Raw genomic sequence first — 23,965 nt, forward strand, 5'->3', positions numbered from 1 at the left:
GTGCTGCAGCGGAATGTTGTCATTGTACATAGCTTTATTGCCTTCTTAAAGGTTTGTACGAACCTCTCAGCCAATCCATTTGTGGCTGGATGATACGGGGCGGATGTGTAATGCCATACCCCATTCTTTTTCAAGAACCTCCGGAACTCTTCGGACACAAACTGTGGTCCGTTGTCGGAGCAAATCTGTTCTGGCAAGCCATTCCTGGCAAAAATGGTCCGTAGGACTGCAATAGTTTTCTCCGTGGTGGTGGAGGACATTTTGATGACCTCAGGCCATTTCGAGTGCGCATCCACGGCTATTAAAAACATTGAGTCCATGAATGGACCAGCAAAATCAATATGCACCCATTGCCATGGAGATGAGGGCCACTCCCATGGGTGTAGAGGGGCCTGTGGTGGTGCATTTTGGACTTTCTGGCATCCTGAGCAGCTCTTGGTCAGGTCCTCGATTTGTTTATCGATTCCCGGCCACCACACATAAGCCCTGGCTAGGCTTTTCATTTTTACCCCTCCCAGATGACCCTCATGAAACTCATTGAGCACTCTATCCCTTAACTTGGGTGGAATTACCACTCGGTATCCACACATCAAGGTCCCCCGGCACACTGACAGCAGTTCTCTCCTTGTCGAGAATGCTGGCAACAGTGAGTCGCCATGTGCTGGCCATCCCTTCACCGTCAAATCATATACCCGAGACAGTGTCGGGTCATTTCGGGTTTCCTTTTCGACACAAGCGTTAGTTACCGGTAGGTATTCAACTATAGTCGAATGAAATATTTCGACAGGATCCACTGCTGGTGCTTCCTCCGCAGTAGGCAGTGGCAGGCGTGATAGCCCATCAGCATTTCCATGCTGTTTCGTGCCCTTATATTCAATCTCATAGTGGTGCGCCCCTAGAAAAAGTGACCATCTTTGTAGTCGTTGCGCAGTCATCACTGGAGCGCCCTTCTTCGGATTAAAAATGGAGACAAGAGGCTGGTGATCAGTCAGCAAGGTGAATTTCTGCCCGTGCAGATAGTGATTGAACTTTTTCACTCCCCACACTAGGCTGAGGGCCTCCCTGTCAATCTGGGCGTAGTTACGCTCGGCTGAGGTTAGTGATCGTGACGCAAAGGCTATTGGCCTCTCTGAGCCGTCCGAGAATTTGTGCGACAGCACCGCTCCAATGCCGTAGGGTGACGCATCACATGCCAACCGAATTGGTAATGCTGGGTTGTAATGGGCCAATACCTCTTTCGATGTGATTAATGTTTTGCTCTTCTGGAAAGCTCGTCTACATTCGTCACTCCACTTCCATGGCACCCCAGTTTGCAGTAGGGTGTTCAGTGGGTGTAGTATTATAGACAAATTTGGCAAGAACTTATGGTAGTAGTTTACTAGCCCGAGGAACGACCTCAGTTGTGACACATTTTCTGGTGCTGGAGCCTTGACTACTGCCTCAATCTTCTCTGGGGACTTATGTAACCCCTCTTTATCGATAACGTGGCCACAATACGAGATCTGTTTTCTAAAAAACTCGCATTTTGGGCGGTTAGCTCGGAGCCCATATTCCTGCAATCTAGTGAGCACCTGCTCCAGGTTGGCAAGGTGATCACTGTCATTTTCGCCCGTGACCAGGATGTCGTCCAAACAACACTGGGTCCCTGGGATCCCTTGCAGGACTTGTTCCATTGCCCTCTGCCAAATCGCCGGAGCTGATGCTACCCCGAATACCAGCCGGTTATATTGGTAGAGACCTTTATGGGTGTTGATTGTGAGGTATTTTTTTGATGCTTCTTCTACCTCCATTTGCAGATACACCTGGGCCAGATCAATCTTAGTGAAGCGTTTCCCTCCAGATAGCGAGGCGAAAATATCTTCAATCCGTGGAAGTGGATATTGTACGGTGTGAAGGACCGGGTTCACTGTTACCTTAAAGTCCCCACAGATGCGAACCTTCCTTGGTTCCCCAGGCGTGCTGCTCAACGACTTTTTCATCACAGGGACGATGGGTGTAGCCCACTCGCTCTAGTCTACCTTGGACAGTACACCTGAACGTTCCAGACTCTCCAGCTCTACTTCGGCGGCTGGGCGGATCGCATAAGGTACCGGTGTGGCCTTAAAAAATTTTGGGCTTGCATTTTCCTCAATTTTAATCGTCGCTGTCATGCCTTTTAGTGTTCCGAGTCCTTTCGCGTCAGTTAGGATCTTTGACAGTCGCCCAGGTGTGACGTTGTCATCCTTTTTGTCAGCCACAGTCAGTGCCTGTATGGAATGCCAATCCAGTTGTATTTTCCGGATCCATTCACGTCCCAGTAATGGTGGTCCTCCATCTTGCAATACATACAGGTCTAGTTTTGGCGTTTCCTTACCGTTATATATAACGGTCACCCTTATTTTTCCTTTGGGGTAGACTTTTTGCCCCGTGTACATCTTCAAAATAATTTTTGTGTCTCTCAAGGGTATGTGTGAGAATAGCCGCTCGTAGTCCTGTCGGTTTATGACTGTTAGGGCTGATCCTGTGTCCAATTCCATCTTTACCTGGACTCCTGCTATCTTGAGAGTGACCCAAATGGTTCGGTGATCCTCCGTTGTGATCACATTATGTATTTTCAGACAACTCAGTTCCCTGCTTTCGGAGTCGTTATCACTCTTTTGTTCGTCTGAACTATTCTCTGTCATCTTATGTACCTTCTTGTACTTTCCTTTGGTAGGTTTCTTATTGCTGGTTTTCTTTCCCGACCTGCAGACTCGTGCTATGTGTCCTACTTTTCCACACTGTCTGCACACTTTGTCTTTGAACCAGCAATCATTCTGGTTGTGTGTTGTTCTGCCGCAGCGATAGCACTTCTCTGTTCCATATGACATTTCGTTCGTGCCATATTCTTGCGGTCTCTGTTGTATCTCTGCAGCGCCCCGTGCTGCTGCTTCATATGATACCGCAATGCTGAAAGCCTTTTCCAGCGTAAGGACCTTTTCAGATAAAAGCCGTTTCTGGGTTCCTTCACTTTGAAGCCCACACACAAACTTGTCCCTTAAGGTATCTGCCAGTCCTGCTCCAAACTGGCAGTGTTTCGATAGTTTGCGCAGTTCTGTTAAATAATCAGCATTGCTTTCATCCTTATGCTGGTTCCGTTTGTGAAACTTGAATCTTTCTGCTATCAGCAGCGGTGTGGGGTTTAAATGTTCCTGTCGTATCGTTACTATGTCTTCAAAACTCTTTTCCATTGGCTTCGTTGGGGGTTACTAGATTTCGTAATAAACCCATTAAATTTAACAATACCGACGCTTTCTTGTCATCTGACACTTCATTTGCCTTGCAGTACACCTCTATTAGTTCGACATATGTAGTCCAATCTTCGACTTCATTGTCAAATGCGGTGATACTGCCACTCTTCGGCATTTTGGGTGTGGTTTAAAATGGCGTCTCCCAATGACTTAAAATGGCATCTCCCGCGCTTTCCTTCCTCCCCCACTGCTGCCAACGCCGCTCCCGGCGGTTCTCGTGGCAATGGCGGCGCCCTGTAGGTTTCGCGCGCTTCTCCTGCGCTGCTGCCAACGCCGCTCTCGGCGGTCCTCGTGGCAATGGCGGCGCCTCGCGGGTTTCTGTGCGTCTCTCTCTCCCTCTCTCCGACGCTGCTCGGCCCCTGAACACCGGCTGCGCCCTGTGCGCTCTGCCCTCTCTCTCTCCCCCGTCGACGCTGCTCGGCCCTTTGCTGTGCCGCTCGGTCGGGCTCTAGCCCGCCGCTGTCCGGGAAGGGTCTGCGCACTACCTGTTGCCAGCCCGTTTCGCTGGACCACCTCGACTGGAAAGCCAAGCCTGGCTCTCGACAGCCTCCCCCGCAATTCTCGAGTCTCTGCTGGATGACTGGGCGGTTGCCCGTGGCCGACGCCCGAGTCTCTGGCCTTGACCTCCAATCCACTGATCTCCAGGAACGAATCCCCGGGAGGTGATGCAGAGTTGCAGGTAGGTTCGAACTTGCCTTGTCGCCAATGTTGTGTCCGTGTATAATAAGACACAGACTGCAGGAGAACGGTACAACAGGTGTTTACTAAGCGTGGCTCACACTGGAACTGGTCTGTACAGATTACTACTCAGTGCTATATACTGCCGGTACTGCAGCATACATGAGCTGTAAAAGAAAGTTCCCCCCTTAAAAGTATATACATTACAGTGACACTTACTCAAAGTGACAAATGTTTGGAAAAACCTATTAACCACAGTAATAGAGGAAGAAACTGGAAGTTCAGAAAGAGGCTGGATGCTATGATAGAATAAAAAATGACCTTCAATAGGCTGAATGGCTTTTTCTTACTGACGACTTTTGCAGTGGTGGGCACAAAGTTTGTCCGAGCCAGTGGCTGGCTTCCTTTGCTAGGATGATGCCTACTTGGAGAGAGTCTGGAAATAGGATACAGGAAACTTTCGATTAAGCGGCACCTAAATAACCGGAAATCTCGGTTAACCGGCAAAATTCAGGAGTAGGTTTTACTTCATATTTATTTGCCTTCTTCCATCTGTGCTGTGCAAGGGTGTGGCTGCAGCTGTTGCTAAGCTACAGAGACGCTTGAAACTTGTGTTCATTGTTCTACAACAGGTTTGTTGCTTTATACGGAGCTGTCAGCTCTCCCTATCTTTTACTATAGCGTTCGGTTATCCGGAATTTTTGATGAACCGGCACCACGTTGGTCCCGTCCGTGCCGGATAAAAAAAAAGTTTCCTGTATTAACAAACTGGTGTTCTGAGCAGCTTCACAACTGTGAACAGCACCATAGTCAATTATTATATCTCTATTTTGAACCTAACAATCACGAAAAAATGATGAAAAATCCCAGAACATGATGGTAAACAACAAGCATAATCGCTTTGACACATATGCAGCAACTACCCATGTGGCCATTTTCCACCATTGCAACATGTGCACATGCAGCAGTCTTCTGATGGTCAATCATTTCCTCCTGTTCAGCTGATTTGAACAGAAACCTCTTGAATGAAAGAAAACTCAAACATTGATTACAGTATCAAATCATAAAATGACGACTATTTAAGCTGTGATCTGTTTATTACATTTGTGTTAACTTTGAAAATGAATACTTATTTTTTCCAATGATATTTTAATCAAAGTTTTAAAGAAAAAGGACTGCATTGGGATGCAATATAGTGCTGTGTTATATATCTCAGTTTGAGTGGGAATCTGTTAGGAATGTCTCCAGTGTTGTGCCCAAACATATATAGTGGTTTCACTTAAACACGTTTGTAAGTGAGAACACAGTTTGATTCTGTTAAATGCTCACTGTCTGTTTCTCACCTTATTTCACCAAGAGCATCAGAAATTATGCCATCTTCTGCCTACTCGATGAAAGCATGGTGTCATGCAGCCCAGCAGACCTGTATTTAAGAAGCCTTGAAAATCATATTTGTACAGTTCCTTGAGCAATTGGGGTGATAGAAATTTCTACTTTCTTCTGGCACTCGGTGTAATTCCTTTGGGTGCATGTATAAGTGTAGCTTTCAGTTCATAGGAGAGATTAATTTACACCAGCATTTTTTATTTGGTACAGCTAGACCATGAATGCACGTAGGGTGGAGCAAAGGGCCCTCTTACAAGGCCTGTGGACTTGGTATGTTCTGCAAACTTACAAAGTTTAACAAAAAAACACTCAACATATTTTCCATTAAGAGACATTTTTCATTCCAATAGCAGAAAGGTTTCCCATGCAATATTGCAGTGTTTCCCCTGAGCTGTTGAGATGCAATGGGCTTATTTAGAGAGGCAAGTGTTATGTTAGATTAAGCTCAGCCTGGTTCTCCACACAATTACCTATGATGAAAATGCTTCTGGTCAGTCTCATTACAATTATGTGGGTAAAATAATACTGTCCTTTCCATGGACATTTTGTTATCGAACGGATAATCAGCCTGCAGAGAGGCAGCTTGTACAAAACCATTTCTAATTGGTATTTTAGCTCCTCCTAGTGGTAGGGTATCAATGTCTATTGTTACTTTTTGAAGAGAAATCTAATCCATTTGAAAGGCTTTTAGCCTTTAACTGCTATAGTGTAAAAAACCTAAATTTGAAATCATTTAAAATAGTTTGTAGTTACATTATTGCACATTTCTAACAAGAACTTTGGAACGGAAACTACAATCTCTATAAAAAGATTGTCTCAATATCGGTATACCTTTCAAAACCATTGCAAATAATGTTTCAAAGAGATGCTGATAGACAGTAGCGATTCTAGAGAGAGCTACAAAGATTGTAATTTTAAAAAATACTAGTTTTTCTCTCTCTTCCTCCTGAAGGTGTTGAATTGTTGCTGGGTGGGTTTGGTTCTGAGAGTTCCGGTGCATTTTAAAGTCATCCTAAGTGACCATTCATGCATGAGCCTCGACACTGAATGGCAGTCAGCTTTTTGATTTTGGAAGCCTTACAGCCAATCCTCTCCTCACTTGAGATCCACACATGAACATTCACAGCAGGGGTTGCTGGGTGGTAATCCGATGTGGTAGAAGGCACTTCTGTTTCTTCCCAGCTCATAACAGCTAACTCAGCACAACTTGTAGAACAAACTTGGGACCTTCCTGGTCTGTATGGCTCACCCATTTACAGTACTAAGTACCAATATAGAATAAATGTAACTATTAACCAATAAAATTTGAATATTTTGTTTTTTATTTGATCCAATGATAGAGAAGACATACTCGCTGTGTTCTTTATTTTGTTCTCCTTCAAAGATTTCAGTTTTTCTGTAATGAGGAATTTTAGACCTCCATAACTGCCCTCTAAGATTTTTTCCCCAACATACAGAGAGAATTAAACAAACCTGTGTTCTTTTTAATAGTCCTTAGTGCTACTTGTTATGAGGATAATCAAGTTTTTTTCAATTTTTGGAATTGAATTTTACAAGTGGGTGGCAATAAAACTATAAATAGAAGCGAATTTTCTTAGGTGTGTATATTTTGCATGTGTAGTTTATTATAGAAAGATAAGCCATTTTATTAAAATGAGCATTTCCCCTTTAATGGTTGTTCGGTCTGCATCGCTGAAATTCTAGAAATTTGCCGGAATTCTGTAAAACGTTAATTGATAAGAACAAAGATTTTGAATTACCCATAACAATAATAATGCCAGTAATAGAAAAGTATAGAATACAGGCATAGCAGAGTTTTTAGACAATTTAGGGACCTATATGCAAGGTACTTTGTTTCAAGTAGGCACTGCTCCCTTCCAGCTTTAAAAATGTTTGCATTTGTAAATGTGAAGACCAAGATCTCTTACATACAAATATTCTATTTTTTGGTGTTTTTCATTGCTTCATAATTTAATTTTGTACTCCGCAATGAGTTTAAATGCAGTCTTTTCCTAAAACAGAATATAATGAGACTGTTGGAGAGGCCTCAACAATCCTCACCCAACCCTGGGTCCGTAGAGACTAGTTAATTGGATTTGAGTTTGTGTCAGGAGATCAACAATCTCCAAATGTGCACATAAGATAAAAACAGCAAATGCTGGAAATCTGAAACAAAAACAGAAATACACAACAAGTCAGTCAGCAGCTGTGAAAGGAAAAGACAGCTTAATGTCTCGGGTATAAGCCTTTGCATTAATGTCAGTTTCAAAGTTGCTGTGTGTGAAGTGCAGCGTTTATTTTGGGCAGAAACAGCTTTGTTCACTCACTAGTTCATTTCCCTTAGGCTTCCATTTCTTCTACAATTTAAAATGCAGGTTTCGTATCACAGAAAAATGTTCCAAAGCCACATCCACAATGCAGGAGATTGTACAAAAGCAAAGTACAGCGGATGCTGGAAATCTGAAATGAAACATAGAAGATAGGAGCAGGAGTAGGCCATTCGGCCCCTCAAGCCTGCTCTGCCATTTAATGAGATCATGGCTGATCATCCAAATTCAGTACCCTGTCCCTGCTTTCTCTCCATACCCTTTGATCCCTTTAGCCTTAAGAAATATATCTAACTCCTTCTTGAATATATTTAATGAATTGGTCTCAACTGCCTTCTGTGGTAGAGAATTCCACAGGTTCACCACTCTCTGGGTGAAGAAATTCCTCCTCATCTCTGTCCTAAATGGCTTACCCCTTACCTTTAGACTGTGACCCCTGGTTCTGGACTCCCCCACCATCGGGAACATCCTTCCTGCATCTAGTCTGTCTAGTCCTGTTAGAATTTTATAAGTTTCAGTGAGATCCCCTCTCATTCTTCTAAATTCCAGCGAATATAAGCCCAATCGACTCAATCTCTCCTCATACGTCATTCCTGCCATCCCAGGCATCAGTCTGGTGAATTTTCGCTGCACTCTCTCCATGGCAAGAACATCCTTCCTCAGATAAGGTGATCAAAACTACATACAATACTCGAGGTGTGGTCTCACCAAGGCCCTGTACAACTGCAGCAAGGCATCCTTGCTCCTGTACTCAAATCCTCTCGCTAAGAAGGCCAACATACCGTTTGCCTTCTTAACCGCCTGCTGCACCTGCATGCTCACCTTCAGCGACTGGTGCACAAGGACACCCAGGTCTCGTTGCACTTCCCCTTCTCCCAATCAATTGCCGTTCAGATAATCTGCCTTCCTGTTTTTGCCACCAAAGTCGATAACCTCACATTTATCCACATTATCATGCATCTGCTCAATCACCCAACCTGTCCAAATCATACTGGAGTTTCTCTGCATCCTCCTCACAGCACACACGCCCACCCAGCTTTCTGTCATCTGCAAACTTGGAGATATTACATCTAGTCCCCTCGTCTAGATCATTAATATATATTGTGAATAGTTGGGGTCCTAGCACCAATCGCTGCTGTACCCCACTAGTCACTGCCTGCCACTCGGAGAAAGACCCATTTATTCCAACTCTTTGATTCCTGTCTGCCAACCAGTTCTCTATCCAAGTCAGTACCTTACCCCCAATCCCATGTGCTTTAACTTTACACGCTAATCTCTTATGCGGGACCTTATCGAAAGCCTTCTGAAAGTCCAAATACACCACATCCACTTGTTCGCCCTTATCTATTCTACCAGTTACATCCTCAAAAAATTCCAGTAGTTTAGTCAAGCACGATTTACCTTTTGTAAATCCATGTTGACTTTGTCCGATCCTGTCACTGTTTTCCAAGTGCTCTGCTATTACATCTTTTATAATGGACTCTAGCATTTTCCCCACTACCGATGTCAGGCTTACCGGTCTATAATTCCCCATTTTCTCTCTACCACCTTTTTTGAATAGTGGGGTTACATTAACTACCCTCCAATCCATGGGAACTGTTCCCAGAGTCTATAGAATTTTGGAAGATGACCAGCAATGCATCTACTATTTCTAGGGCCACTTCCTTAAGTACCCTAGGATGTAGATTATCAGGCCCTGGAGATTTATCGGCCTTCAATCCCGTCAATTTCCCTAACACCATTTCCCTACAAATACTGATTTCATTCAGTTCCTCCCTCTCATTAGACTCTATGTTCCCCGACATCTCTGGGAGGTTATTTGTGTCCTCCTTTGTGAAGACAGAACCAAAGTATGTATTTAATTGGTCTTTCATTTCTTTGTTCCCCATTATAAATTCCCCTGATTCTGACTGCAAGGGACCTACGCTTGACTTCACCAATCTTTTTCTCTTCACATATTTATAGAAGTTTTTACAGTCAGTTTTTATGTTCCCTGCAAGCTTACTCTCATACTCTATTTTCCCCCTCTTAATTAATCCCTTTGTCCTCCTTTGCTGAATCCTAAACTGCTCCCAATCCTCAGGTTTGTTGCTTTTTCTGGCCAATTTATATGTCCTCTCCTTGGATCTTATGCTATCCCTAAAAACAGAAAATGCTGGAAATACTCAGCAGGTCAGGCAGCATCTGTGGAGAGAGAAACAGTTAATGTTTCAGGTCAATCACCTTTCATCAGAACTGGCGCAGGAGATTGTAGGTTGGAGGAAGTGAATTACAAGACAGCAACTCCATTGAGTGTTGGTATTATAAACCGTGGTGGTGGAACTTCAAGCAGGCTGTTAGTATTTGAACCCTCAAATTAGGTCACTGCTGCTAACACTCTGCTGTCCAACCAGTACTGTGTGTTATATGAAATGTGTTTTGAATCTCTGCTGGTGTCAGCTGTGGCTCAGTTGGTAGCGCATTCGTCTCTGAGTCAGAAGGTTGTGGGTTCAAGTCCCACTCCAGGGACTCGAGCACATAAAGCTAGACTGACACTCCAGTGCAGTGCTGAGGGAGTGCTGCACTGTCGGAGGTGCCATCTTTCGGACGAGACGTTAAACCGAAGCCCCGTCTGCGCTCTCAGGTGGACGTAAAAGATCCCCTGGCACTATTTCGAAGAAGAGCAGGGGAGTTATCCCCGGTGTCCTGGCCAATATTTATCCCTCAACCAACATAACAAAAACAGATTATCTGGTCATTATCACATTGCTCTTTGTGGGACCTTGCTGTGCGCAAATTGGCTGCTACGTTTCCCACATTACAACAGTGACTCCACTTTATAAGGATTTCATTGGCTGTAAAGCGCTTTTAGACGTCTGGTGGTCATGAAAGGCGCTATATAAATGCAAGTCTTTTTCTTTATTTTAAAATTTTATTAACGCTATTGCATCATACCAGCAGTGTGTATAACGGGCAAATCATGTTTGCACAAACACGCCCACTATAAGCGGTGGGGGCTGTGTATGCTTGTACTGGAGACTGATCTTATATTTCACGGATAAAATCTGTAAAAGTGTTAAATCATGACAGAAATTGATGTCATATTAAATATCAAGCTATTTTAGTATGGAAAATCTATAGGTTGACACAAAAGTCGGAGGTTTGGCAAACAATGAAGAGGACTGTAAAAGGTCTCACCAGGACAGAGACAGGTCAGCAGAGTGGGCAGGTGCAAGTTAATATAGATAAATGTGAGGAAATACATTTTGGGAGAAAAAGCAAGATATGGGAGTATACACTTAATGGGAAAACACTGAAGAATATAGTTGAACAGAGAGAGACCTAGGCGTTCAAATACATAATTCCTTGAATGTGTGAGGTGGGTAGGTAAAGCTTTAATGAAGGCCAAGAGAATTTTAGGTTTTTATTAATGGGGCATAGAGTGCAAGAGTAAAGAAGTAATGATTAATTGCTTTGTAACATTGGTTAGGCACAATTAGAGTACGGTGGGCAGTTTTGCGTGCTCCATTATAGATTGGACATTAAAGCCGTAGAGCATGTACAGTAGCTTCACCAGGATGATGCCAGGAATAGGAAACTATAGTTGTGCAGAGAGATTTCTGACTGGAGCAGAGAAGGCTAAGCTGAGATTTAATTGAATTTTTTTTAAAAATTGAAGGGTTTTGGTAGTGAATAGGGAAAGGCTATTTTCTTTGGTTGGGTACTCATTGAAGAGGGGTCATCAATTTAAATGTGTTAATGAGCGTGCAAAGAGGTGAGGAGACATTTGTTTCCACTAAGGGTTGTTGAGGTATGGAATGCTTTGCCACAGGGAGTTGTAGATCTTTTAAGGGAACAATGAATAAATATTTGAAGCAGAGGAAGATGCAAGACAATGGGGAGAAAGCGGGGCATTGGGCAACTAAAATTGAGCAAACCACTAACTACACATACTTGGGCTTAAAAATCAGTCCTACGGGAAATTTTCATCTGGCTGTGAATGAACTGAAAGAAAGCAAGAAGGGCTTTCTATGCCATTAAAAAATCAATCCAAATAGAAATCCCAATTAGCATTTGGCTCAAAATGTTTAAATCAGTAATTGAACCAGTTGCACTCTATGGCAGTGAGGTGTGGGGACCGCTAACACAACAAGAATTTGCAAAATGGGACAAACACCCAATTGAGATCCTACATGCAGAATTCTGTAAAAGTATCCTCCGAACTCAAAGGAAAACCGTAAACAATGCATGCAGGGCAGAACTAGGCCAATATCCATTAATAATTACTATCCAAAAAAGAGCCACCAAATTTTGGAAACACCTAAAAATGAGCAACCCCCACTGCTATCATTACGAAGCCCTGAAATGCCAAGAGAGGATCATAAAGAAGAATACCCTCAATCAACTAGTCCTGGGACTCAGTGAAGTAACTACTAACACTACTAACAATAACCAGTCCCAGGACAGTGACATCGTAGCACAGAGAATTCGACCCAACACAATTGTCACTAAGCAAAAGGAAAAATATCTGTCATATTGGGCAGAAACAACAAAAACCCAAAACAAATTCAATTGCTACTTGGCCCTAAACAGACAATACAACATGGCTGATTACCTGACCATGGTAAAGGATAGCAAACTGAGAAAAACCTTGACAATGTACAGACTTAGTGAACATAGCCTGGCCATCGAAAAAGGCAGACACAGGCAGACCCGGCTGCCAAGAGAGGACAGGATATGCTCTCACTGCAGTCAGGGAGTGGTGGAGACAGAGATGCACTTCCTCACAGCTTGTGGAAAATATCAGGGCATAAGGGAGAATTTCTACCCAAAGTTCACAAAAATATGCCCTGAATTCAGAATTTGAATGATGACCAAAAACTCCCATACCTACTAGGGGAACAGAGAAATTGTGTAACCCTAGCGGCACACTATGTTACAGCTTGCCATAAACAGAGGGACAACCATTAAATCTAAGAAAAGAGTATATACAAATTATATGAATGTATATTTATACACTCAGGGATATATCTGTTTATACACTGTATGGATAGATCTGCGTTTATGTGTTCAACCATAAATGTTTTTCGATGCTTTGGCAACATAAGATGTACCTTGTCATGCCAATAAAGCGATTTGAATTTGATTAGTTTTGGATTACTCTTGCAAGGAGTTAGCCAGACACAATGGGACAAATGGCCTCCTCCTATTCTGTAAACTTCTATGGTTCTGTAATTCTCTGGAGGGTGAGCAGAAAAGAAAATGGGTATTATTGAATTGCACTAATTGTAGCACTGTATGAGTGGTTGTTACTACATCACACACTTTTTCCATCTCCTTACATAGCAGTTATTTATTTGAAAGAAAATCCTTGGTGAGCTGCTTTGTTGAGCACAAAATTTAGAGGACCCCAAGCCCAAAAAGAGACACTTAAATTGTATGAAAATTTGCAACTAAGTAAAGATGATACCTGAATTGTAAATTTTCTTTTTTTTTTTAAAAAACCATTCTTCAAAATTATTAAGTTTTTTAATTTTTTATTTTGTTCAGGACTCCTACTCGATGCCCCTCACATCAATCCAGTGTTGGCACGTTCATTGTGAGGAATGCTGGCTCAGAACACTGGTAAGAATCTCCTTCCATTTCTTCATGTTCTTTCTTTCCTTTTTGTCGTTCTGCCCTAGTGCCTTCAGGGAAAAGTGTTATAATCCGTTCAAACATTGCAGTACAGAAGGAAGCAATTAATAAGAAAATGCTCATCTGTTTCGCAGCCAGCCTTTTCCAATACACAATTTATTATATAAACACTTTCACGACGTCCTTTAAAATTTGCTTGCTGTGGCGGCTTGTTACTAATGTTACCATTAAACCATACCCTGAAGACAGCAATAAAGTTGGAATGCTGGGCCCTTGCATCTTTAATCAAAGTGAATGCATGTAATCTTGTTACTGCTGCCTTTTTTTATGAAACTGGGCAGTACATAGCAACTGTGTATGTGTGTATGTGAATATGTAATAGTCATTCATTATTCTCATTAACTTGGCTCTGTTTAAACAAAGATTTTTTTTTGTAATAAGGAAATAAAGGGGAGAATTGTATGATTATACTGCATAGATCATATATATATAAAACAAATAAAACGTCTCCAGTGCTGTAACCACAATTAGTGCTATAAAAGATTGGAGGGACAGGGGTTTTCTTCTCTCAAAGTGCCTGACACAATGGCACATTGGCACAGTGCTAATGAGGGTTTGAAGTATAAAACACTAATGAACTAAAAGGCATACTTTTATGGTTGAGTTTAGCACACCAGGGTTGAGGTAAGTTCATTACCACAATTAAGGTACTCCTTTAGATTTTGATTAAACACTTCCTAACTTGTAATTATTCCTAATAGCTTAATGTTTCTTTGTTCATCTTATCCCCACAAAGGGAGGGGGAACGGTGTTGCTCTTACATTAAGTTGTCCCAACTGCAGTTTCCTAGATTTGATTACAATGCTACGTTGGTCAGTCTTCAGATTTGTCATGTGCCCCCACTTCTCACCAGTAACTTAGAAACTAAAAGGCTTAGTTTACACTATTTTGTTGCAGGCTTAATGTCCCACTAATGGGTGACACCTCATTTGAATCTTCTAGTCATTGGGAGATGTTGATTGTTAGTGTAAGAGCCAGGAGATCATACTTTGGGGCCATTATAATACTTGGACTTGGGGTATCGTGCATTGACTACTAGAGCTCATGCTAAAGTAGCACGTGTGTTCAGTATCAGGTGTTCTCACATTAATTCCAGCAGTTCTGCCTCCCATTACAGATTGCCTGGCAGCAGAGACACAAGACTTGGCACTGGAATTGTAGACAGGGGCAATGTGGCACTAGAGCTCTTCCATACAGCACCACGGTGTGGAAACAAATTGATTTGGTACTGTGTATATGTGACAAAAATGAAGCATTTTCGTCTTTTAAGATTATTTTCCTACTGTTGTCCACAGTACACACACAGGATAAAGATCAGTTATTGATGGATGTTTGCTGCAAGTTGGAGGGAATTTACATCACAGTTAGCCTAATATTCATAGCTCGGCAAAGTGGGGACATGTGTAGTCATAGAAGTTCTTGCTTTGCATGGTCTGATTGCTGCCATTGTATGTGGATGGGAACCCAGGCGAGTTGCTGGAATGGGTATCAGTAGGGGGTTGCTTATCTATTAGTAACTAATTTCTGTTGAAACAAAAGGTGGTGTTATTTCATTAATAATGATTGTAGGGGCATTGGGTTGTACTTTTTTAAAAGTATCTTTGATGGCTGTATAAACAATAACTACAGTACTTGCATTTATGTAGCAACTTTAATGTTGAAAAATATCCCAAAGCGCTTCACAGAGGTTTAATCAGTCAAAAATGGACACCGAACCAAAAATGGAGATATTGGGAGGGGTGACCAAAAGCTTGGTCAAAGAGGTGGGTTTTAAGGAATTACAGTGCATGGGGCATAGATGGGTGAAGGCATGGCCGCCAGAGGTGGGATGAAGGGAGAGGAGGAATGTACAAGTCAGAGCAATAGAGCATGCTGGGGCTATTGGAGGAGATTACAGAGATAGTGAAGGACAAGGCCATGAAGGGATTTAAACATGAGGATGAGAATTTTAAATTGTAGACCGGGTGCCAATGTAAGCCAACAAGGAAAGGGGTGATGGGTGAGCAGGTATTGGTGTGGGTTAGGATACGGGCAGCAGAATCTTGGATGAGCTGGAGCTCAGAGCATGGAGGTTGGGAGGCCTGCTAAAAGAGCTTTGGAATAGTTGAGTTTGGAGGTAACAAAGACATGGATGAGATTTTCAGCAGAGGTGGGTAGTGTTACAGAGGTGGAAGTAGCTAGTACTTGTGACTGTGAGGATATGGGGCTGGAAGCTCAGCTCATGGCTGAATAAGCTGCCAAGATTGCAAACACCTTGCTTCAGCCTGAGACTGTGGCCTGGGCGGGGTACGGAATCAGTGGCTGGAGTACAGAGTTTGTGGCAGGGGCCGAAGATGATGGCCTTGTCTAATTGATAAAGAATGAGGCTAGCTATCTTATGTGAGTTAAGGAAATGCAGTTTTTTGTGAATGGGCTTTGTTTCAGCAAACTAAGCATTTAGAATGACACTTCAGTGGCTGAACTTACCTTGGAAGCCAGAAGTCTGTAGCCAGCAGAGAAACTGACTCTTGCAGCCTTTCACCACATAAGTAGTGAGTGCCCATTTTCAAGGTTCAATGTTTGTTGAGAGATAGCTCAAGGGAAGCATCTTTATTATTCTGATATATCGTGGAGGGTAATAACATTTGTAAATTATGATAAATACACTCTTTTGCAGCGAATACTGCGTTCATTTATCTGTTCATGTTAAATAAAACATCAGTTGGTTTATAGCCTCAGTCTTGGCCTGACAGACTATAAGTTCAATCTTTTTCTGTCCTTTTATTGTATGTTCATAATCCATCTAACGAAGACAAAGGGAATCATGTGGTGATGTGAAACATTCCAGCAAGCCAATTTACAGTAGCAAAGTTCTTTGTTCAACCCCTGGGTCTCGCTATCGCTTACCTAAATATTGGGCAGATAATGGCACACTCGTGTTCTTAGGGGAAGAGAGGCCCACTTAGGGAATGATTGCTGATGGTGAATCTAAATGGAATATCTTGCGAGAGACCCCCAAAAACCTGAGTGTAAAAGATGTACGTAGTGCTGCTTGGGGTGGACTTTAGACAGCTGTTGGTGCTGTTTTGATTGTCAGATGTTGTCTTTCTGATGAGATATTTACTCAAAGGCCCAGGCTGCCCATTCCAATGGTACAGGTGGATTTTAAAGAACTCCTGGCAGGGCAGTTTTCCCAGCGTCCTGGTCAACATTTCTCTCTCAATCAACATCATCAAAATTAATTGGTCATGTATCTCATTCCTGTTTGTTGGATCTTGCTCTGTGCAAAATGGCTGCTGTATTTGCATACACTAAGTTAATTCAGCAGAGTAATTAATTTTATGTGAAGCACTTTCAGACATTGCTGAAAGCTATGATAAGGTGCTATCTAAATGCATTTTTAAAATTTCTTTACTTTTTAAACGTGTGACTGCATATATCCAAAATTGTGGCCGCACGTATCCAAGATTTCTTTAGTGTCACTGGATTGGATTGTCTCAGGAAAGTGAACCAGTCAATTTTGCATAAAGCTTAAGTTTTGTCATAGACAGAGTAAGGCTCAACTATACCAGGAATAAGCTCACTTTTATATATGCAGTCTTCCTTAAACATTTTTTTAATGCTTTTTATGATGGGGAGGAGGATTTGTTTAATTGCAGTGCTTCCACTGTTCCCTAAGAATTGACCCACTACTACTAAAACTTCACGCTTAGGAACTATGAGCTAATACTGAGGTGATGGGGATTTAATCATTCCACAGTTATATTGCCACATCACCACAGATTTTGAGTTTATCAAAGTAACTATTCAGTCAGCCTTTTGAGTTGAGGGCTAGCAATCCTTCACTGACACCCCCTGCCCCCAGAAAGAAAATTCTAGGGCCTGGAGTTTCAGCTCGATTGCACTCGTTTTTTCAGCGCAATTCTTCCGATATTGGCGTAACCAGTGTAAAAGATTGCGGACGTTTCAACGCAAATTGCGTCCAGCGCAGCTCGAGTTTCCGCAATCTTTTGCGCTAGTTTTAAAAAACATCGGGCGAGAAGCAGGCTCTGCTCACAAACCTGGCCACGGCCCCAGGGTGAATTAATCACCATTGGGAGTTTCCACTAATTGCACTCGTTTGCAGTCCTTCGAGGAGGCTCCAAAAATTAAGCTGGTACTTTTGGGCGCCAGGACACTAATAGGTACGTTTTTGAATGAATTTTTAAAAATTTACTAAGGAACTGACTACTGTACCCCAATCTAACTAGAAAATAGTTTTGTGTATTAAAAATCATTTACAGTAATTTAAAATCGGGTTACTCACAGATTGACACTGATTTCAAATGCTTATTTTTTGTGATAAACCCATTTTCAGCTGTATTATTCAAACTTTACCAAGTTGCTACTCTTAAATATATAAAGGAAAGTTTTTTAAAGCAAAATATTTTTAAAAAAGTTTTAAAACGCTGCCTGATTGTGTTGGTTCATGGCAGAGTTTGTGTTTGGCGATATGCAAGTGAGTTTGAGCAGAAACGGGTGGGGGGGGGAGCACTTTTCAAAACTGGCGCAATTTGCGCCGGAATCATTGCACCCAAAGCGGAAACTACCTCTTAGATGTTTATGAGGGGTATAGGTTGCTTCTGCCTTAACAACAGCTGTTGGGACAGGTGCTTGTGCCATGCGAGGTTAATACCACAGGGACAACTTATTCAACTGGCAGAAAAGCCTTTTTGAATTCTTCCACTCTTGTACTTGCAGAGTTCAGTATGTGCATCCCTGAGAGTGCATTCTTATGCATACAGGGCAGGATCCCCAAGTGTGCAGAGAGGTACTGCTGGATTTTAACCAACTAAAACTGTGCAGCTTACTAGTACAAAGCACTGGAAAGCTTCTCTCTGCTACCCCAGCTAGTTCCACCCTGCCTGTTGGGACTTTGGCGTGAGGGGTTACCTGGAACCAAGTGGAAAGAATTCCAAGCACAAGTGACGGGTGCACCCCTTTGTGTCCTATTGTTGAGCCAGACTGGCCAGTCAGTCCTTCTAGCTATACGTATTCAATTACTGAGTCTGCTATAGAGGGTTGACTTGGCTCTGAACTTCCATCATTAGGTATGTCACCTTGGAGATACTTTGACCTACATTCCTCTCTCCCTCCCCCTCCCAAGGTGCATACTCACTAGCTGGTCATTGGACAACTGACACGCGCAGGTTTGAGCCTTCGCTAAGTGGACAGGCAGGTACCAGGAGCTTCTCACAAGCAGCACAACTGACTATAAAATGTATGCATTTCCAGCATCCTGCTGACCACAGCATAGTTGCATTTATTATATCTCATTGAATGGTTCCACCACTTGGAGGTGCGGAACTTCAGTAGCAGCTGCTTGTCTTTCTGTAATCCAGTTATGATGGGTACTAAGACCTGGATATATGAGTAGGTTTTCTTATAAGTAGCCTGCAAGTAAGTCCTTCAAGCAGAAGTCATCTCAAGACTCAGCTATACGACGGACATTTGCTTTCATTATAGTGAAGGACTTACGTAGGGCAGCTTGAATTGCGCCAGTCACCTTGAAGTTCTAAAATCAAAGTCCAGTGCCACATAACGGGCTTGCTCCTCAACAACTACTTGATCCATGCGCTTATGTGAGTACATTGACAAAGAAGCATACCCACTATAAGGTTTACTCTACCTCTTAATTCAGTGCTCAATGTATTTATAAAATAGTTTTGCCCACTTGGTACGATACTAACCCGACATGCATTATGTGAGCTACAAACAATGTGTGGCAATCAGGGGGTTAAATGGTAAATGTGACACAGCAGCCCTTATAATAAAATAGTGAGAATGAAAGAGCTCTGAGCTCACTTAAGTAGAGTTTAGATCAGTTGTTTATCATTTATTGCTATTCTATTGTTTTCTTTTTTGCATGCTCACTTTCTAGTCTTACCAAGTATCCCTTTGAGTTTAACACATTTAAAAATAAAAACGTTTTGCTCCGAAGTTTGTAATCAAACAGCACTATAGCATTATACTTCTGTAATTCTCCTAGATGGCGGTTGCTAGCTAGTCAGGAATTTGCAGTGAGCAAGACGGTCTCTCGCAGTTGGACTAGGAATGGATGCCGATGTTGGATTTCTGTATCAGAAGACAGTGCATTGTTCAGCTTGCCTGCTGTGATTCACTAAGTGGCATTCCCTGCTATAGTACAAAATGCTAAAGGAACGCAGTCAGCTATTACTAACCTTTTGATAAAATCCTCATGACTAAATAAATCCAAAGACCATAAATCCATCTGGACTGTTAGTAAAACTTGATTCTTCACTTATGAAAAGAGCGCCCAAAAGGAAAGCAAATTTGCTCTGCAGGGGAAGTCGTATTTTGTAAACTTGTGATTTATTAGGAAATGAACAGCCAGGTTTTCCCCAGTGAGCCATTCTGTGTTGGTTATAGGAAGTCCAGTGAGTGGCTAATCCGCTCCCCTGCAGTCACTTGTTTAACCTTGCTGTGTAGCAGAGTAGCAAGACTATAATAGTTTAAATTAAAGATGGCAAAAGTGAAGCCACACAACTTGAAGCTGTGGTCTTCCAGCTATTTACCTTCTGTTTCCTCAGTAACGGACACCTACAGTACAATAGAATATAAGATATATTAGTACTTGTATCTCTTCAAAATACTTTTGAAGCTGAACTCACATTTTTATCGAGTTGCATGTTTTAAACATCAAAGTATTTTTCTCTTGATTTATCTTCTCACCTCATACTGTTGAGTGTACTAGCATTCTATTCATGAGCTCTTACCAATACAAATCTTAATCTAATTTTTATGAGATATGCAATAGAGACCCAGTTTTGTTTCTGGGGAAGTGACTTTACTCACTGTACAGGGAATCGAGGATGCAAACCTATCTACCTCTTAAATTTGTGGCTCTTCCCACACTACTCAAGTGCATTTGATGGTTGCTTGACCAAAATATAGCGCTTACTTAATGCGTGGAGATACATGTTTGCTCAGACATTCGATTGAGGAGTATAGTTTGGGAAGACTGGACAGGAAATGGAGAATAAAACCACTTCAGAGGTTCTGATTCTGCACTTTTACTGTATCCCACGATGATCTTGAGGCATTTTAATATCGAACAGTCCTTTGTATATGTTTGCACTGATTCATAGTAATACATCTTTCCATACAAAAAAAGTTCTTAAATTTGCCCATTTTTTCTCAGAATAGTATAACTAAGAGAGCTAGCAGTGTGATGGTGATTGAGAGCACACAAGATTAACGAGCTTGGTTGTCAAGTGAACTCAAGCCTCCTCAGTTATTTTACTGATTAGTCTGTTAATATTGAGCCTTGGCATTGCAGTTAGTGGTTATCGTTCTTGCATTATCTCCCTTTGCCACTCCAGCTTCTGATAGTAGTTAGAGGTAACCACTCATTCTAATGATTGTTCACACTTTTTGCTGTCACTTTCTTTGACAGATGAACTAATGGTGGTAGATCATTTACCTGCTTTTGCAGACACGCTTGTTATCGTTATGAGAAGAAGCAAGGCCTGAGTGGGTCATTGACATCTTTGAGTATCTTGACTGCTAATAATTACTTGGAGATTAATGTTTGGAGGTCTATGTTAGCTGTTAACACTTGGGGATCAGTCACATAAGTGCATGACTTTTCAACACATTGGGTCCAATAGCTGCAAATTGGGCTTTCTTCTCAATTTACAACTGCCTTGATTTAAAAAGCACATTATAATAGGGCAGATTTGTCTTAGAGTTCAACCTTGCATAGCTCCAAAGTGCAGGGGTAGACTCCACTACAAGTAAGCTGGAATGAATCACTTTTACATGAGAAATGATGTCGAAGGGAAGGATTCAGATTCCAGGGACATTGAGACCAGTTCTAGGGCAGGAGTGAGTGGGGACTATATCCTTGTTGGGAGGTTAACTGGAGCTGTGGGGAAGGGTTCCAACTAATGTGGAAGGGGCAAGGTTAAAGCAAAAAAGTAAAGTCGGTGGCTTAGAAGGGAAAGTAAGCTTTAGCTCTATATATAATAGCAAGGTAGCAAGGTTGAAGAAGATTAAACAAGAAGGTAAAAAAGAAATCAAGGTGTCAAAAGGCAAAAATTGTAAAAACCGAAGGAATCTAAACTCAGATATATATTAGCACACACAATATAAGAAAGAAAATTGGGGAACTAGAGTTATTGATTAAAATAGAAAATCATGATAATGTAGCAATACTAAGACATGGCAGCAGCTGGGTCAGGATTAGGAATGAGAAAATCTGGATATACCACTTTTGGGAGGGTAGGGAAAGAAGGAAGGAGAGGAAATAAAGATGATACTGTAGATAAAAGAAATGCAGTAGATTTGATTGATGTGGATTTTCAAAAAAACATTTGATAAGGTACCACATAGGAGACTTATAGCAAAGATAATTGCACATGGAGTTACGGGGAATGTAGCCAAATAGATAAGACAGATGGCTGGAGGATAGAAAGCAAAAAGGGTGAAAGGAAGTTTCTCAGACTGGAAGGATGTGATAAGTGGTGTTCCACAGTCCATGTTGGAGCCACTCTCGCTTCTTGTATTCATAAATGATCTGGAATTAAGGGAATAATATCCAAATTTTGCTGATGACACTAATTTGGGAGTATGACAAATTGTAACAGATTGCAAAAAGAAGTTTCAGGAGGACATAGAAAGGGTAGTTGGATGGACAGATATGTGCCAAATCCAGTTGTATGTAGAACAAATGAAGAAATACATTTGGAAGTAAGAATTGGAAAAAGGAATGGTAATATTTTAAATGGAGCAGAAGGACCGTGGAGTGCAAATACACAGATCGTTAAAGGAGGCTACAAAAGTAGATAAGGCCATAAAAAAGGCAAACAAAACCCTCGACATTGAGATGATATTGAACTTGTACAAGACTAGGCTGCAGATGAAATATTGATTGCAGTTTTGGACACTCCATTATACCTAAATTTCAAGCAAAGCTGAGGTTTTTTTAATCAATAATTGTGCCAAATTTTCATTTGGCTTCAGATTATTAGCGTTAAAATATTTCATTGGTGTCTATTGTGAACCTTTATGCAGGATGAAGACAGCCGGAAACTTTCACATTTTCTGCCATCTATAAACTTCTAGACAGAAAGTTTTGATCAGTGTAGATGAAAGCATAAAATTACAAAGAGATATTGATAGATTAAGTGAATGGGTACAGAACATAAGAAATAGGAGCAGGAATGTAGGCCATATAGCCCCTCGAGCCTGCTCTGCCATTCAGTAAGATCATGGCTGATCTTCTACCTCAACTTCACTTTCCTACACTATCCCCATATCCTTACACAAATTTGGGTTGTGTTTCCTGGAATTTAGAAGGTTAAGGGGTGATCTGATCAAAGTTTTCAAGATATTAAGGGAACAGATAAGGTAGATAGAGAGAAACTATTTCCGCTGGTTGGGTCTCTAGGACTAGGGGGCATAGTCTAAAAATTAGAGCCAGACCTTTCGGGAGTGAAATTAGGAAACACTTCTACACACTTCCGCAAATGGCAATTGATGCTAGATCAATTGTTAATTTTAAATCTGAGATTGATAGATTTTTGTTAACCAAAGGTATTAAGGGATATGGAATTAGGTCGCAGATCAGCTATGATCTCAATGAATGGCGGAACAGGCTCGAGGGGCTAAATGGCCTACCCCTGTTCCTATGTTCCTAAGATAAATGGTATCTAACACTGTAGAATTTGCTTAATTAAAAATTGATCAGTGGCTAACTGAATGGATTTATTAGCTTTTAAAAACTGATTGATAAAATTCAGTTTTAGGCAGTCCTAATATTTACTATGCTCAGACACAAATTGTTATTGCAATCTCAGTATAATGAGTTTATCACATTTTGTCTGCTGTTATAATGCATCAGCTCTGAGCATTCCAACGCCTTGTTGCGTATACACAGTCATTAACCATATCACTTTAGATTAGTGTAAATCAGAGCAAAAATGCATTTTTATCTGGTTTAGTTGTTTGGTTTATGAGAGACTTGTACTTTTCATTTCATCTTATTATGTTCTTTCATTCTAAAGTGTTTTTTAAGACAAGTCCTTTATTAGCATTAAAGCCCTATTTCACATCCCTTTTAAATTGTCACAGTGGCTGAGATGACTACCATGAGCTTTTGTACTAATGATCTGGCTGGTCAGATTTATAGGATTCCATTTTTAAATTGGCACTAACCAGTTTTGGTTGATCTGTTTTTGGCTTTATTGGGGTAAACACTAAAAATAATTAAATCTAGCCACTGTAGCCTATTCGACGTAAGTGTAAAATGGATTTTCAGCATTTTATACACTTGCTGGAGCTTTATATTAAACGCATTTCATCATGGTGCAAAAAAATAAGATTGCTGAACTTATCATATGTCCACCAATTAGACACTAGTACACGAATGAAGTATCAGCTTCAGTAGTACGACATTTGCAGTAGTGAGAATATACTGAAAAAAATATTTTTTGGCCAGTAGGCAATGTGAATTGTAGTTACAAAGAGTGTGTATAGGGGGAATATGCATTGAAAATAACACTCTAAAAATGAAATGTTATTGCAGTCAGTAAAAGTACATACAGATTAGTAATAACAATTCTAGGCTACATCTCATAAAATGCAGCT

General features: G+C 41.4%; 1 protein-coding gene across 11 annotated transcripts in view; it reads left to right on the forward strand.

Moving 5' to 3' along the window:
- rnf220a (ring finger protein 220a) overlaps positions 1-23,965 on the forward strand; it is a 492,773-nt gene that overhangs the window by 460,313 nt on the left and 8,495 nt on the right. For 4 of the 11 annotated variants that reach the window (XM_085983083.1, XM_085983089.1, XM_085983088.1 and 1 more), the window contains 2 exons: positions 13,190-13,264; positions 14,436-14,561. In XM_085983083.1, the coding sequence (XP_085839209.1) occupies positions 13,190-13,264; positions 14,436-14,561 (201 nt within the window). The remainder of the gene's footprint in view (positions 1-13,189; positions 13,265-14,435; positions 14,562-23,965) is intronic. The other 7 variants (XM_085983086.1, XM_085983090.1, XM_085983093.1 and 4 more) reach the window with 3 other exon arrangements.

Source organism: Somniosus microcephalus, chromosome 3 (assembly GCF_052327205.1).
Source record: "Somniosus microcephalus isolate GS21.2 chromosome 3, FLI_Smic_1.0, whole genome shotgun sequence".
In the NCBI taxonomy this organism is placed as follows: Eukaryota; Metazoa; Chordata; class Chondrichthyes; order Squaliformes; family Somniosidae; genus Somniosus; species Somniosus microcephalus.